The sequence below is a fragment of the Hemitrygon akajei genome, chromosome 15 (assembly GCF_048418815.1).
Source record: "Hemitrygon akajei chromosome 15, sHemAka1.3, whole genome shotgun sequence".
NCBI classification, from domain to species: Eukaryota; Metazoa; Chordata; class Chondrichthyes; order Myliobatiformes; family Dasyatidae; genus Hemitrygon; species Hemitrygon akajei.
The window spans coordinates 46,930,406-46,942,995 of NC_133138.1; the positions used below are offsets into that span (position 1 = coordinate 46,930,406).

The 12,590-nt window shown below is 37.2% G+C and overlaps 1 protein-coding gene across 6 annotated transcripts in view; it reads right to left on the bottom strand.

Moving 5' to 3' along the window:
* Positions 1 to 384: 384 nt before the first annotated feature.
* LOC140739316 (protein FAM13B-like) overlaps positions 385 to 12,590 on the bottom strand; it is a 129,841-nt gene continuing 117,635 nt past the window's right edge. For 5 of the 6 annotated variants that reach the window (XM_073067490.1, XM_073067491.1, XM_073067489.1 and 2 more), the window contains 5 exons: positions 9,901 to 9,984; positions 6,824 to 6,907; positions 4,579 to 4,766; positions 2,938 to 3,039; positions 385 to 1,995 (listed from right to left, as the gene is read on the bottom strand). In XM_073067490.1, coding sequence (XP_072923591.1) covers positions 1,866 to 1,995; positions 2,938 to 3,039; positions 4,579 to 4,766; positions 6,824 to 6,907; positions 9,901 to 9,984 — 588 coding nt within the window. In that variant the 3' untranslated portion in view covers positions 385 to 1,865. The remainder of the gene's footprint in view (positions 1,996 to 2,937; positions 3,040 to 4,578; positions 4,767 to 6,823; positions 6,908 to 9,900; positions 9,985 to 12,590) is intronic. The other variant, XM_073067493.1, reaches the window with a different exon arrangement.

Sequence of the window (12,590 nt, forward strand, 5' to 3'; positions counted from 1 at the left end):
CTGTATATTGTAAAAACTTGTGACAACATAAAATGTAGCCTACATACACTTCAATATTGCACAACCAGAAGTATTTGTAGCAATAGGATTGAAATGGTGTAGTAACTTTGGCAAGAATTAAATAATTATTATGGCCAGTCTTTTATCTAATTAACTTATTTTATTCAATTACAAGCCAGACTAATATGGGAAACATACTAATGAAGAAAATAGCATTATAAATTAGGAAAATAAACTATCTTCCAAGATGTGTGAAGCATGTAATATGAAAAACCTCAGTCCATAAAATGAAACCTGATATTTCAAGCTAGCAAAAATGATTACGTTAATATTTGTATTGCGTGTTATAAGGAATGCTATGCAAAAAGAAAATTGCCACATCTATTAGAATTCTTTACTATTATTGTTTCTTTAAATTTTATTGCTCATATTTTTCTACATATTCAGTTCTCAAGCAACTTCAATATGGATGACAAGAGTGTACAAGACTAGTTAAAAATTCGAACACACCAAAATATACAGATATAGCTTTTTATAAAAAGGAGAGTGAAAATGATACATTATTTCAAAATGCACCACCTTACAATGACATATGCACACACAAAAAGACCTCAAAGTGCTGATACCATGCATTTATTAAATTCTTCATAGTAATGCAGTAATATTGTCATTTTTAAACAATGAAGTGTCAACATATACAGTGCCCAAAAATTTTACTGCATGGTTTTGTTACACAAAAGCAAACTCAATCATGTACAAAAATGTACACTGTTTATCAATGCATTTAAGATGCATCATTATTCATTCTTAACAAATGTGTTTTCAAGGGGAAACTGATGTTTACATTCAGATGTTTTGCAGTACTAATTGAAATCATGCAAAAAAAAAATGGTAGCTGCTTAAATGACACATATACAGTAGGTGCATGCAATAATCACTCACTTACAAATAGTATTATAAAGCAACATCCATCTTATTCCTCAAATGACAAGGATACTCAAAAACATTTTTATATTTCCAAAAATGTGTTTCTTTAAAAAAAAACACCTTATTCTGCAATTAATTGGTCTTCAGCAGTAAAAAGTGGCACAAGGTAACAAATTATACTGAAAGCAGGTATTTTGCATTAAAACATTCATAAATTGAACTCTGCCAAATATTTTATTTTGCAGAAAATATTTTGAAATGTTAATACATTTAGTAAAAGTAACAGCAATTTACTGTTTATTAGTGCTTTCTGTACCACTAGAAACAACTACAGTTAACAAACAACTCCAAATATATACAGCAAGTGTAAATCTCCACTTTCTGGCTCAGCATCTGTCCACTTCACAGAATGGGTGATCAATGATTCAGGAAGAATTCTACTGAAAACCACCACCTTATCTTTCTATTCTGAAATCTTAACTTAAAATATAAAGTGTTGATACTTATGAGGAAACAGAAATCATTATGTATAGCTAATGTAGCAAGCACAGTTGAAGACAAGTATTTTGTTATCAGCCTTCAAAACTGGAGAATATGGTTCTTTGCAATCCATGCCTGTTTTCATCAGTATATATACCTCAAAGATCATTGCCGCTCCCCTCCTCTATGGATTATAATGTCCATTTCAGAACAAAATGTATAAACCTAATAAAATATCAGTACTAATTTAGTCAGATATTCTTGTTATTCCAGAGCCATCTACCATTCAGAACCTTCGGGTTATAAATTTACCCTTAGTTCATTACTTTGTAAGAAGCACCAGAGTAAAGTGCACAAATTGGCATTAGGCAAGGCAATGTTACAATAAGAGGTAAGCACCAGGTCCAAAAATAAAATAATGAACACATTAGTCATGATGAAAATAGAACCGGTTAACATCAAACCAACTTAAATTTTGCAGAATCTTGCTTGCTAATAAGAACTTCCAAAAGCCTGACTCTGGCTTTTATTTGTTTATATTCTCTGTATTCTTCAATCATTGGAGCACGATCTTCCTTCTGTACACTTCTAGAATAATTAATTCAATAAATGTATAAGACAGAAAAGATATCGCAGATTTAATTTTTTAGTCATTCAATTATGCTTAATGCTCTAATCAAAATCACAATTTTTTGTTTTATTGACCTTCAATTATCAACCAAGCAAAAAGGTAACCATTATTCACATTTGATTTTAAATACAGATAAAATTCAAGTATACCTAGAGGCCTGTGTATAGCATAAATGTAATGGGCTGAACAACCTGCTTGTGCTTCAAAATTCATTGCAAGGCATCACATCCTAGAATTTGGTTATATATAAAACAAATCAGTTCCAATTCAAAAGAATAATAATTTAGAAGAAATTACTAATACTTCTTCTAATTTGGATCTGGTGTTAACAGAACTATTTTTAAAAATATTTTGTACCAAAGGCATGTCACGCACAACATTGCTTTACTCAGTTCTGAAAGGCTGTCATCCACAAGGGTTGCAATATGTTTCTAGTATTTTTTATATTAGAGTAAAATATACAGTACATAGTCCAGATTTACAAAATATGGAAAGGCATTAAGTTTTAAGGAGATTTATTCTTGCCAAAATTTAGAAGTAGACCAAATGGATGAAGAAAATCATATCTACATATTGCTGTTAATGGGAAAAGAAAACAAACCAGAGTTGATTAATTTCATCAAAATGTAAACCAAATGATGATATAATTGTTACTAAAATCATGGCCAGTACATATATTGGCACATAATGAAATAACTAACAAGTTCATAGTGACATGTTACTCAAGTATTGTATGAGCAGGTAAGTAAATGGAAAACCATGCTGTGAGAGGCAGATCAGAATTAGCCTTTGAAAATGAACTGTGTAGCATGCATTTTGTGCGCCAATTATTTAAAAGTAAAATAATTTCTCAATTTGTGGTCTTTTGGTTAAATAATGAAAGAGCAATTAGAACAAACCTTCCATTTTTTTGATAGAACTCCTCTTCAAACTCACGCAGTGTCTTGCGCAAATTCTTCCTGTCATCTCTTGCTTTCCAGAGTTGTTCAAGTAGTTCAGGCCTTAAAATATTTGTAAACATAGTGATTAAATTTAGGAATTTAGAAATGGTAAACTCAAATACACCTTCACCAACAGATGAATGTTAACAACTGATTAACCAAAACACAGCAATTTGCAACAACCGAAGGTTGAACACTAAGTGCCTTCCTTGGCCTCCTAAATATCCATTGAAACTCTACTGAAAATAAATTCTACATCAAGAAACTGTATACCTAGGATGGTATCAAAGTACAAGGATAAATACAGTTTAAAACGTACTGTCTGGGAACTTGGTGCATGTGGACGTCTGAAAATCCACATTTACAGAAATAATTCAGTTTGTATTTGAGCAATGAGCAAACTAAAAATGGCTAACAATAAATAGAATAATACTGATTAGACTGATACAAAGTATTTAGTCCCCAAAAAAATCAAAAACTTTTAACATGTTCCTAATTATATCTTCATATCTTAAGAAGTTTATCTTTTTGATTACTGGAATTATCCAGCTGTCAGATGAGTGTAATCTACTGGGGATAAAAAAAAAGTTGAGTGGCAACAGGAAATTACTGATAATATTAGAAACCAATTGCAGATTGTCACTTTCCTTGCCATGCCACTGCAGTGTGAAGTTCCTTAGTTCCATTTTCTTTTTCCTCTCTTCTCATTCATCTCCCATTTACATCTCCTCCAGAAAAATCAGCTAAAATTATGCATTCATCACCTTCTTGGTCAGCACCACCACAACTTACATCATTTAGTCAAAGACCTCTCCATCTCTCCCACTACTTAAAACATGTTTGATTTTTAACCTTCCTGAGATCTAATAAAAGATCAATGACATGAAACATTAACAGTATTTCTCTCTCCACATTTGCAGCCTGACCAACCAAATATTTTTGGGAATTTCTGATTTTATACTAGAGATATTGTTTCTGATTTCTGCAGAGAACTAAGAGAAGCAATACATGTTCTTAGAAAGAATTTTGCACCTTAGCTAATTTAATGGAAACAATTCAAGTTGTTTCTTTTTTTCTGGGCAATGTTTTAGAATGCTTTAAGATTGACCTACAAGATATAACCTTCTGGGACTGGTGGAAACTAGTACAAAGAATTAAGAATCAGCCTTTAACCTTCTTGGATACCAGCTAACAACGGAGTTCTGCTGTGATCAATATTTGTTAAACAGTCAAACCTCTGGGGTAGAAATGTGCTTGCAGTGCACACTCCAAAATCAAAGCACAATAGTAGCTGCACTCTGCTTCCAAATTTTATTTCAATTAGCGACAGGTTACAGAGGCACTCTCTGGCTAAAGTTATACATTTAAGACCTTTTTTAAAAAAAATATTCAGTGCATTAAAAAAGTGCATTCATATTATGATTTGTAAAGGACTTATACCTAGCTTATCAGAAAAATGAGAACTCCCCAGAAAAAGAACAAAAAAGACAAAACTAGACTTCACATGCAAAACTAATTCCATTTCTCTGCTTTCCTTGTCAATAAAAATAAAACTGCATATCATAATGTCATGCTTCAGTATTTTAATCACATACTCACATTGATGCAGCATGTATGCTTGAAACTCCTAAGTCAAGGCTCAATCTTACTGAAGTCTCTTCTACAGTGGTTGAAATTGTGTTATGGTCATTATCCAACTGATCCAAAAAACTCCTTGCATGCAAGCCTGGCCTTAGGGTAACTGTAAAATCTGTTGCTATATTACAATCCTCTTCTTGCTCCTCTTCCTAGAAACAAAGGGTTGTAAGTATATACTCAATCATTCTGCAAGTAAAATAAACTTTTATTAAGACTTAACATCTTCCACAGTCCTGACTGAAAGCTACCTCCCTCTACAACTGGATCCTCAACTTCCTAACCAGAAGACCACAATCTGTGCAGATTAGAAGTAACACCTCCACCTTACTGACAATCAACAATGGCACTCTACAGGGATGTGTGCTTAGCCCACTACTCTACTCTACACCATGACAGTGTGGCTGGGCGCAGCTCAAACAGCATCTATAAATTTGCTGATCATACCACTATTGGCAGAATTTCAAGTGGACGAAAGGGAGTACAGGAGCGAGAGTTAGTTGAGTGGTGTCACAGCAATAATCTTGCACTTGACGTCACCAAGATCAAAGATAATTAACACTGGTGCTCCACAGGGATGAGTGCTTAGCCCACTGCTCTACTCTTTCTACACCCACAACTCTGTGGCTCAACATAGCTCAAACTGTATCCGTTGGCAGAATTTCAGATGGTGACAAAAAGCGCGTACAGGAGTGAGAAATACCAGTTAGCTGAGTGGTGTCGCAGCAACCCTCAACGTCAGCAAGACCAAAGAGCTGATTGTGGACTTCAGGAAGAGTAAGATGAGGGAAAACATACCAATCCTCAGAGAGGGATCAGAAGAGAGAATGAGCAATTTCAAGTTCCTGTGTGCGAATATCTCTGAGGACTTAACCTGGACGTAACATTTTGACACAGCTGTAAAGGCAGCAAGACAGCAACTATAGATAGATAGATAGATAGATACTTTATTCATAGTTTGAGGAGATTTGGTTTGTCAATTAAAACACTCAAAAACTTCTACAAATGTACTGTGGAGAGCATTCTGACTGGCTGCATCACTGTCTGGCATGGGGTGAGGGGGATACTGCACAAGATGGAACTAAGTTACAGAAACTTGTAAAATTAGTCAGCTTTATCATGGCTACCAGTCCCCAAAGTAAATAAGACATCTTCAGGAGAGGTGCCTTAGGAAGGTGGCATCCATCATTAAAGATCCCTACCACCCCAGACATCCCTGCCCTACCTGTCATGAAACAGCTGGACCTACTCCCAACAGAGGAAGAACTCAGCAAGGCCATCAACTCACTTGCTCACAGCAGGGCACCAGGCAAAGACAGCATCCCTGCAGAAATGATCCAGTGCAGGAAACCAGTGCTCCTAAGCCATCTTCACGAGCTGCTCTGCCTGTGCTGGGAGGAGGAATCAGTTCCCCAAGACATGCGAGACACAAACATCATCACATTGTTCAAGAATAAGGGAGACTGCAATGACTGTAATAATCACAGAGGCATATTCCTGCTCAACACCATTGGCAAGGCGTTTGCCCGACTGCAGACACTGGCAGAACGCATCTACCCTGAGTCCCAGTGTGGCTTCAGAGCAGAGAGATCCACCATCGACATGATCTTCTCACTCAGGCAGCTGCAGGAGAACAGAGACAGCCTTTGTACGTTGCCTTTATCAATCTGCCCAAGGCTTTCCACCTGGTTAGCAGAAGAGGCCTCTTCGCACTCCTGAAGAAGATTGGATGCCCATCAAAGCTGCTGAATCTCATCGCCTCTTTCCACGACAGCATGTAGGGGTCAGTACAATTCGATGGATCATCCTCAGAGCCCTCCCCATCCAAAGCGGAGTGAAGCAGGGTTGCATCCTTGCCCTGACACTTTTCAGGATCTTCTTTTTCCTCATACTGTTGTACGCTTTTAGGACATCTGATAATGGAGTGTACCTACACACTAGGTCTGACGGCAATCTCTTCAACCTTGCATGCCTCAGAGCAAAGACCAAAGTGCGTCAGGTCCTGATCCAGGAGATACTCTTCGCTGATGATGCCGGCCTGACATCACACACACAGTCTGGTCTCCAGAGGCTAGTCAGTTCCCTGGCACATGCATGCCATGAGTTTGGCCTCACCAGTCTGAAAAAGACAGAGATCATGGGCCAGGACGTCAGTGAAGCCCCCAGCATTGGCGACTACACCCTGCAAGCGGTAGATGAATTCACCTACCTGGGATCGACAGACTCCAGCAACCTGTCCCTCGATCCAGAGCTCAACGGGCGAATAGGAAAAGCCGCTGCTGCTATGGCCAAGCTGTCAAAGAGAGTGTGGAAAAACAACAAGCTCACCACAGCCACCAAGATTGCAGTGTACAGAGCCTGCATACTGAGTACTCTTCCCTACGGCAGCGAGAGTTGGACAACCTACGCGCATCAAGAGCACTGCCTCAACAGCTTCCACCTACGGTGCTTGCGTCGGATCCTGGGCATTTCCTGGAAAGACTGCGTGCCAAACAAAGACGTCCTGGACCAGACCAGCATGCCAAGCATGTATGTCCTTCTCACATAGTGACAACTGCGCTGGCTCGGCCACATCCACCGCACGCAGGATGGCCGCATCCCCAGGGCATCCTATACGGAGAACTCGCCACAAGATCCTGGCCCATAGGGTGCTCACTGCTGCGTTACAGGGACGTTTATAAATGTGACCAGAAACCTGCTGATATCAGAGTGGACCCTTGGGAAGAGACAGCAGCAAATCACTGCATTACAGGCATTACCAATGCAGAGGAACAGAAGAGAGAGAAGGAAAGCTGCGGCAGTAACTACCCAGCCGCGGCCATCAGCCTTCGTGTGCAGCAGCTGTGCCAAGGACTGCCGCTCAAGAATCGGCTTATTCAGCCACAGCCGACACTGTTCCACACCCAACTGAGTCCTAAACCGGGCGCATCCATTGTCTACTTAAACAGCCCGAGCCATTACTATTATAATAATTTATATATTATGTATATGTTTTACAACATCTTTCATACAATAAAAGTAAACTTAACATTAAAGCAACTTTGGAAGAATTCTGACTCACACGCAAACTTCTACATTTTGGTTTACTGGCAGAACCGGTATAACATCATAATTGCCTTCACTGTTTTCATTGCATGGATAAAGATTTTCAAATATATTAGTTTAAATGTGACTATGACATAACTATCAACAACCCTATCCTGCCATTGTTGGATTTGCCATTATGCTTTTTATTGTGTTTTTTTTGAGTATGCTCAATTAGGTTACCTTATTTTTGGAACCCAATTGGAAATTTTTCACACTTTTGGCAACTGTGTGTATGTATTAAAATTTCATTACATAAACATTGCAAAGAATAGTTAAGAGAACCTAGCTTTTAAAATGTTTTCGATTTTCTTTAATTTAGTGGTCAATAGTTTTTTTTTATTGATTAGTAGAACTATGTGTTTGTGTCACTGTGGTCTAGCCATTAATTTTTAACATTGGAAGAGAAAAGCAGATAATGTAAAAGTATATGACAAGTTCTTTAAGCTTCCTGTTCAGCTCCAGTGAAAGGTTCTCACACATTTGGCAACTTCCCTTTTCGCATAATGATGTGTAACTGTATATTTACAGTACTTGGGTATTTAGAATTTTCCTTTTTAATGTCATGGATTTTATTAAGTCATCAGCCACCAACTTACGTGAGATTAAGAGGTGAAATAGATTTACAGGGATTTACAAGGATGTTGCCTAACGAGAATAGGTTGGCCTTTTCTCCTTGGAGTGATGGAGGATGAGAGGTGACTTGATAGAAATGTACAAGATGATGACAGGCACTGATCGTGTGGATATCCAGAGGCTTTTTACCAGGGCTGAAATGGCTAACACAAGAGGGCATAGTTTTAAGGTGCTTGAAAGGAGGTACAAGGGAGAAGTCAGAGGTGCTTTTTTTTTAAAAAACAGAGTTGTGGCTGTGTGGAATGCACTGCCAACGACAGTGGTAGAGACGGATACAATAGGGTCCTTTAAGAGACTCTTAGATAGGTACATGGAGCTTAGAGAAATAGGTTATGCGATAGGATAATTCTAGGCAGTTTCTGCAGTAGGTTACACGGTCGTAATGTGCTGTAGATTTCTATGATTCTATATACACACACACTTAATGTAACTCAGTTTTATCCTCTATATTTATCATGTATTACATTGTAATGCTGCTGTAAAGTTAACCAATTTTGCGACATATGCCATTGATATTAAATCTGATTCACTATGTGTGAGCTAGAGATGAATGATGCAAGATAATATCAATATTCTCAAAGAACACTGCAAGCCCAATATCTGTCAGAAATGGCAATTAACAAACAAGTAGCAATACCTGGAGCCATGAGCAACTTCCAGGTTTAGATCATTTCTTTAACAAATACCTAATTAAGATGCAAATCTGGAGCAACAAATCTATTGTATAAACTCAGTGTGTCTAGCAGCATTTGGGGTGGGGGGGATGTTAAGGAACTGCCCACCTCTGATGTCTATTTCACTACTTTCTTCTCCTCTATATTGGCCATCTCCTTTCTTAGTCAACCTGAAATGTTGATGATCCTTTCCTCCCCCACCCCCATAAATGCTGTGTTCCTCCAGCAAACTGTTTATCTTAGATTCCAGATATAACTCAAAAGAGTACTTAATTTCCCCAGAAGGACATATTTTATGGTATTTCTCAATGGTAAAAATTTCACTATATGTTCAGAAAATTTAAGTGGTGGTACGAATGATGCATGTTTTACCTGTTATATCACTTATCACCTCTCAGCCTGTCATTATCTTCACTCCTTGCTTCCCCATCCGGATCTATCTGCCTATCAACCCTTACCTTTCACAGCTTTGTACAGCCATCTCCTTTTTACATTTGGTCTGGTGCCAAGTCTCAACCTGAAACATGAATTATCCCTTTGGGATCACAGATAGCAGACACGCTGAGTTTCTCCAGCAATCTTTTTATTTGCTCCAGATCTCATCACTTGCAGTCTCGTGTCTCCATGGTACACTACTTCACTTGCAGGCTTTTTTTTAGCAACTGTCCCTCTATCCAATTACTGGATTGGTAGTTTGGCATGGTTGTTATGAAAGGCCTTTTTTCAGTGTTTGAATTATCTTCAAATAGCTCTAAAGCTATCTTAAATTGGTGTTATTGCACTGTCATAGAAGGTTCAATGAAATTTAATAAATAAGCAATAAGGAAAACAATCTGAAAAGCCACAGAACTACATGCAATGATTTTATAAGGTTAATATGATTACACCTAACCTTTATATCCTCAAAGAACTGAGTAGTTTCACCTTCTATGATTGGCTGTAATGTCTGGCCACGACGTTTGGCTGATGGAGAGCCCTAGAAGAAAATGACGGAAAGAATTACTGTTAAAGCAAGACTAAGGTGGGGATCAGTTTGATTTCCTTAAAATACAGATCACCAAAATAAAAACCATTACCATTTTAAATGCAGCACTGATAATTATTTAATGGAATGATGTGTTAATTAACTACATTAAACTGCAAAATGTAGTGAGAAATCAAATAAAGCAACAAACCACAAAAGAAAATATTAGACTTACTGCAGGGAGAACACATCCACAATATTAAAAGAAATGAATCTTATACTTATGAGTGAACTTTCCAAATAAATTTCCAAATACAGGCTAATAAATTTAACCTATGCTATGGTGTAAATTTAATTTAAAAGAATAAACAAATTTTTTTGATAACATTCCTAAAACATTACAGTGGAGTTAATCAGGGCAGCTGCTTATTTGGGACACTCTTAAAAAATAAAAAACTAATTGAGAACATTGTCAAGATTCCTTTTGTTAACTTGGCAGACTTAACTGGGACAAGAGGCTGTTGCCAAACTGTTTCTAACTAGCATCAGCCATGTGCATTGATGTAGCAATTGTGGTGAACTACATATACCTGTTTGGACATGCCTCCCCCTGCTGACTGCTCCTGTGGCTCCTCCCACAGACCCTGGTATAAAGACGATTGGAGACACCGCCCCGGTCTCAGTCTCCAGGATGTAGCGTGGTGGTCAATTGCTGCTTGTTCTTTCTTCCAGCCAATAAAAGCCTATATCTCGCCTCATGTCTCAGAGTTATTGATGGTGCATCAGCAATTAGAGACTACACTGTGCTTAGAACGGATGGACCATAAAGTGTCAGTTGTGTGTGTTTCTGTTCAAAAGCAGTGATTTTTATCACTGATAACTGGAGAGAAATAAGCAGTAGGAAATTTTGGAACTGTTTGCTTACTGTAACTTCAAGCATTGAGGCTTGGAGATGCCAGTAACAGCCAAGAGTGAAAAAAGAATTTCACTACTTCAGCATGCTCAGAACTATGAAGAATTTGAAGATAATGACAATCATCTTAAATGTTACAATGAAAATGAATAACTGGAGAATGCAATCATCAAAAGCATTGTATGAAGGCAAACACGAGGAAATCTGCAGATGCTGGAAATTCAAGCAATACACACAAAATGCTGTACTTCTTCCTATAGATTTGTGTGTGTTGTATGAAGGCAATCCATTATCTGCACTAGGTGTCTATGCTGATTTTTGTTAATTTACAGTCAAGCAAAAGAACATGACAGCGTACACTGGATGAATTCCTTCATCAATAACTATTAGGAACTAATATACCATTGTATAGTCTTGTCTTGTATTGGTAGTATTGTAATTTGTTCTGTATTTCATACAAAGTTTGCCTTTTTTCAAAAATACCTTTTTTAACTATTTCCATGAAAATTGGGGAAGCTACTCAATTGGGTTAAAATGTACTGGTCCCAATCATCCTTAATCTACTGTATACCAAGTTGGCAAGCACTATAATTCCAATTATGCTTTCCTGTTCCCCTCTTTACTAGCTTAAAATCCATCAGGAGAAATAAGTGATGACCACTTAAGGCTGCAAAATGTCTGTTCTAAATAGTGGTTGATCATTAAGTAGTTTTCTTTTATTTGTTTGCAGGATGTGGATCCATCCTTAATTATCCCAGAACCCAGTCAACCACAATAAGCCTGAAATCAAAAACAGATCAGACCTGAAATGGATCCCAGATCTCCTTCCTAGAGGACAGTGGAGAAGTAGATAGGTTTTTAATGTCAAACTAGCACTAGCAATTTTGTTTTAAGGAAGAAAGCATAGTTTTAATAAATTGAATTTAAGTTCTCCAGATGTCACACCAGAATCCAAATTCATATCAATAATTCTGGATGTTAGTTAAGTAATGAAACCCATAATTCTACCCTACCTTTCTGTACAAGTATGAACAATAAATAATTATCATATATTCTATATTAACTTGATGATCTACAAAATTATTTCAATTGGCTGAAATCAATATCAATGTAGCCCTACACATGGTTAATTTTAATAACACATTGGTTATGTTTAGTTGTTAGTGTATATGCAAATAGAGGTGTATATTCTTGACTTCAGAAGCATACAGACATTCCTGACCCAATATGAGCATGGAGAGTGAAATAAAAACATGAAAGTAAAGCAAGTTCCTAATTAAGATTAATATTTATTTCTTTTTACAAAATCACTCCAATCACAGCATACTTTGCTTTCTGTATTAGTTGATCCATTACAATAGATCCTGTTATGGGTTGGAAAAACAGGATATTTCACAATGATTAGTAGAATAGCATAAAAGTAGGCAAGGTATATTTTATACTCCCCACATTTCTATGAAGTGGATGTGACCATTTCCCTATTACACAATTTGTTAAATTTACTTTCTAGCTGAGGTGAACTGTTCTGTTGCAACACTGAAGAATCTGTACCTCATTTAGATTTTGTGTAGTAGTGTTTTCTGAGAATTCGTTCGAGGAACATTTAAGTCAGCAGCAGACGAACATTGCTACAGTGCATTTACTCTTCTTCAGGTCCCACACGCTACATAGTTCATTTAACAGCCAAGCCTAAATTCCTTTATTC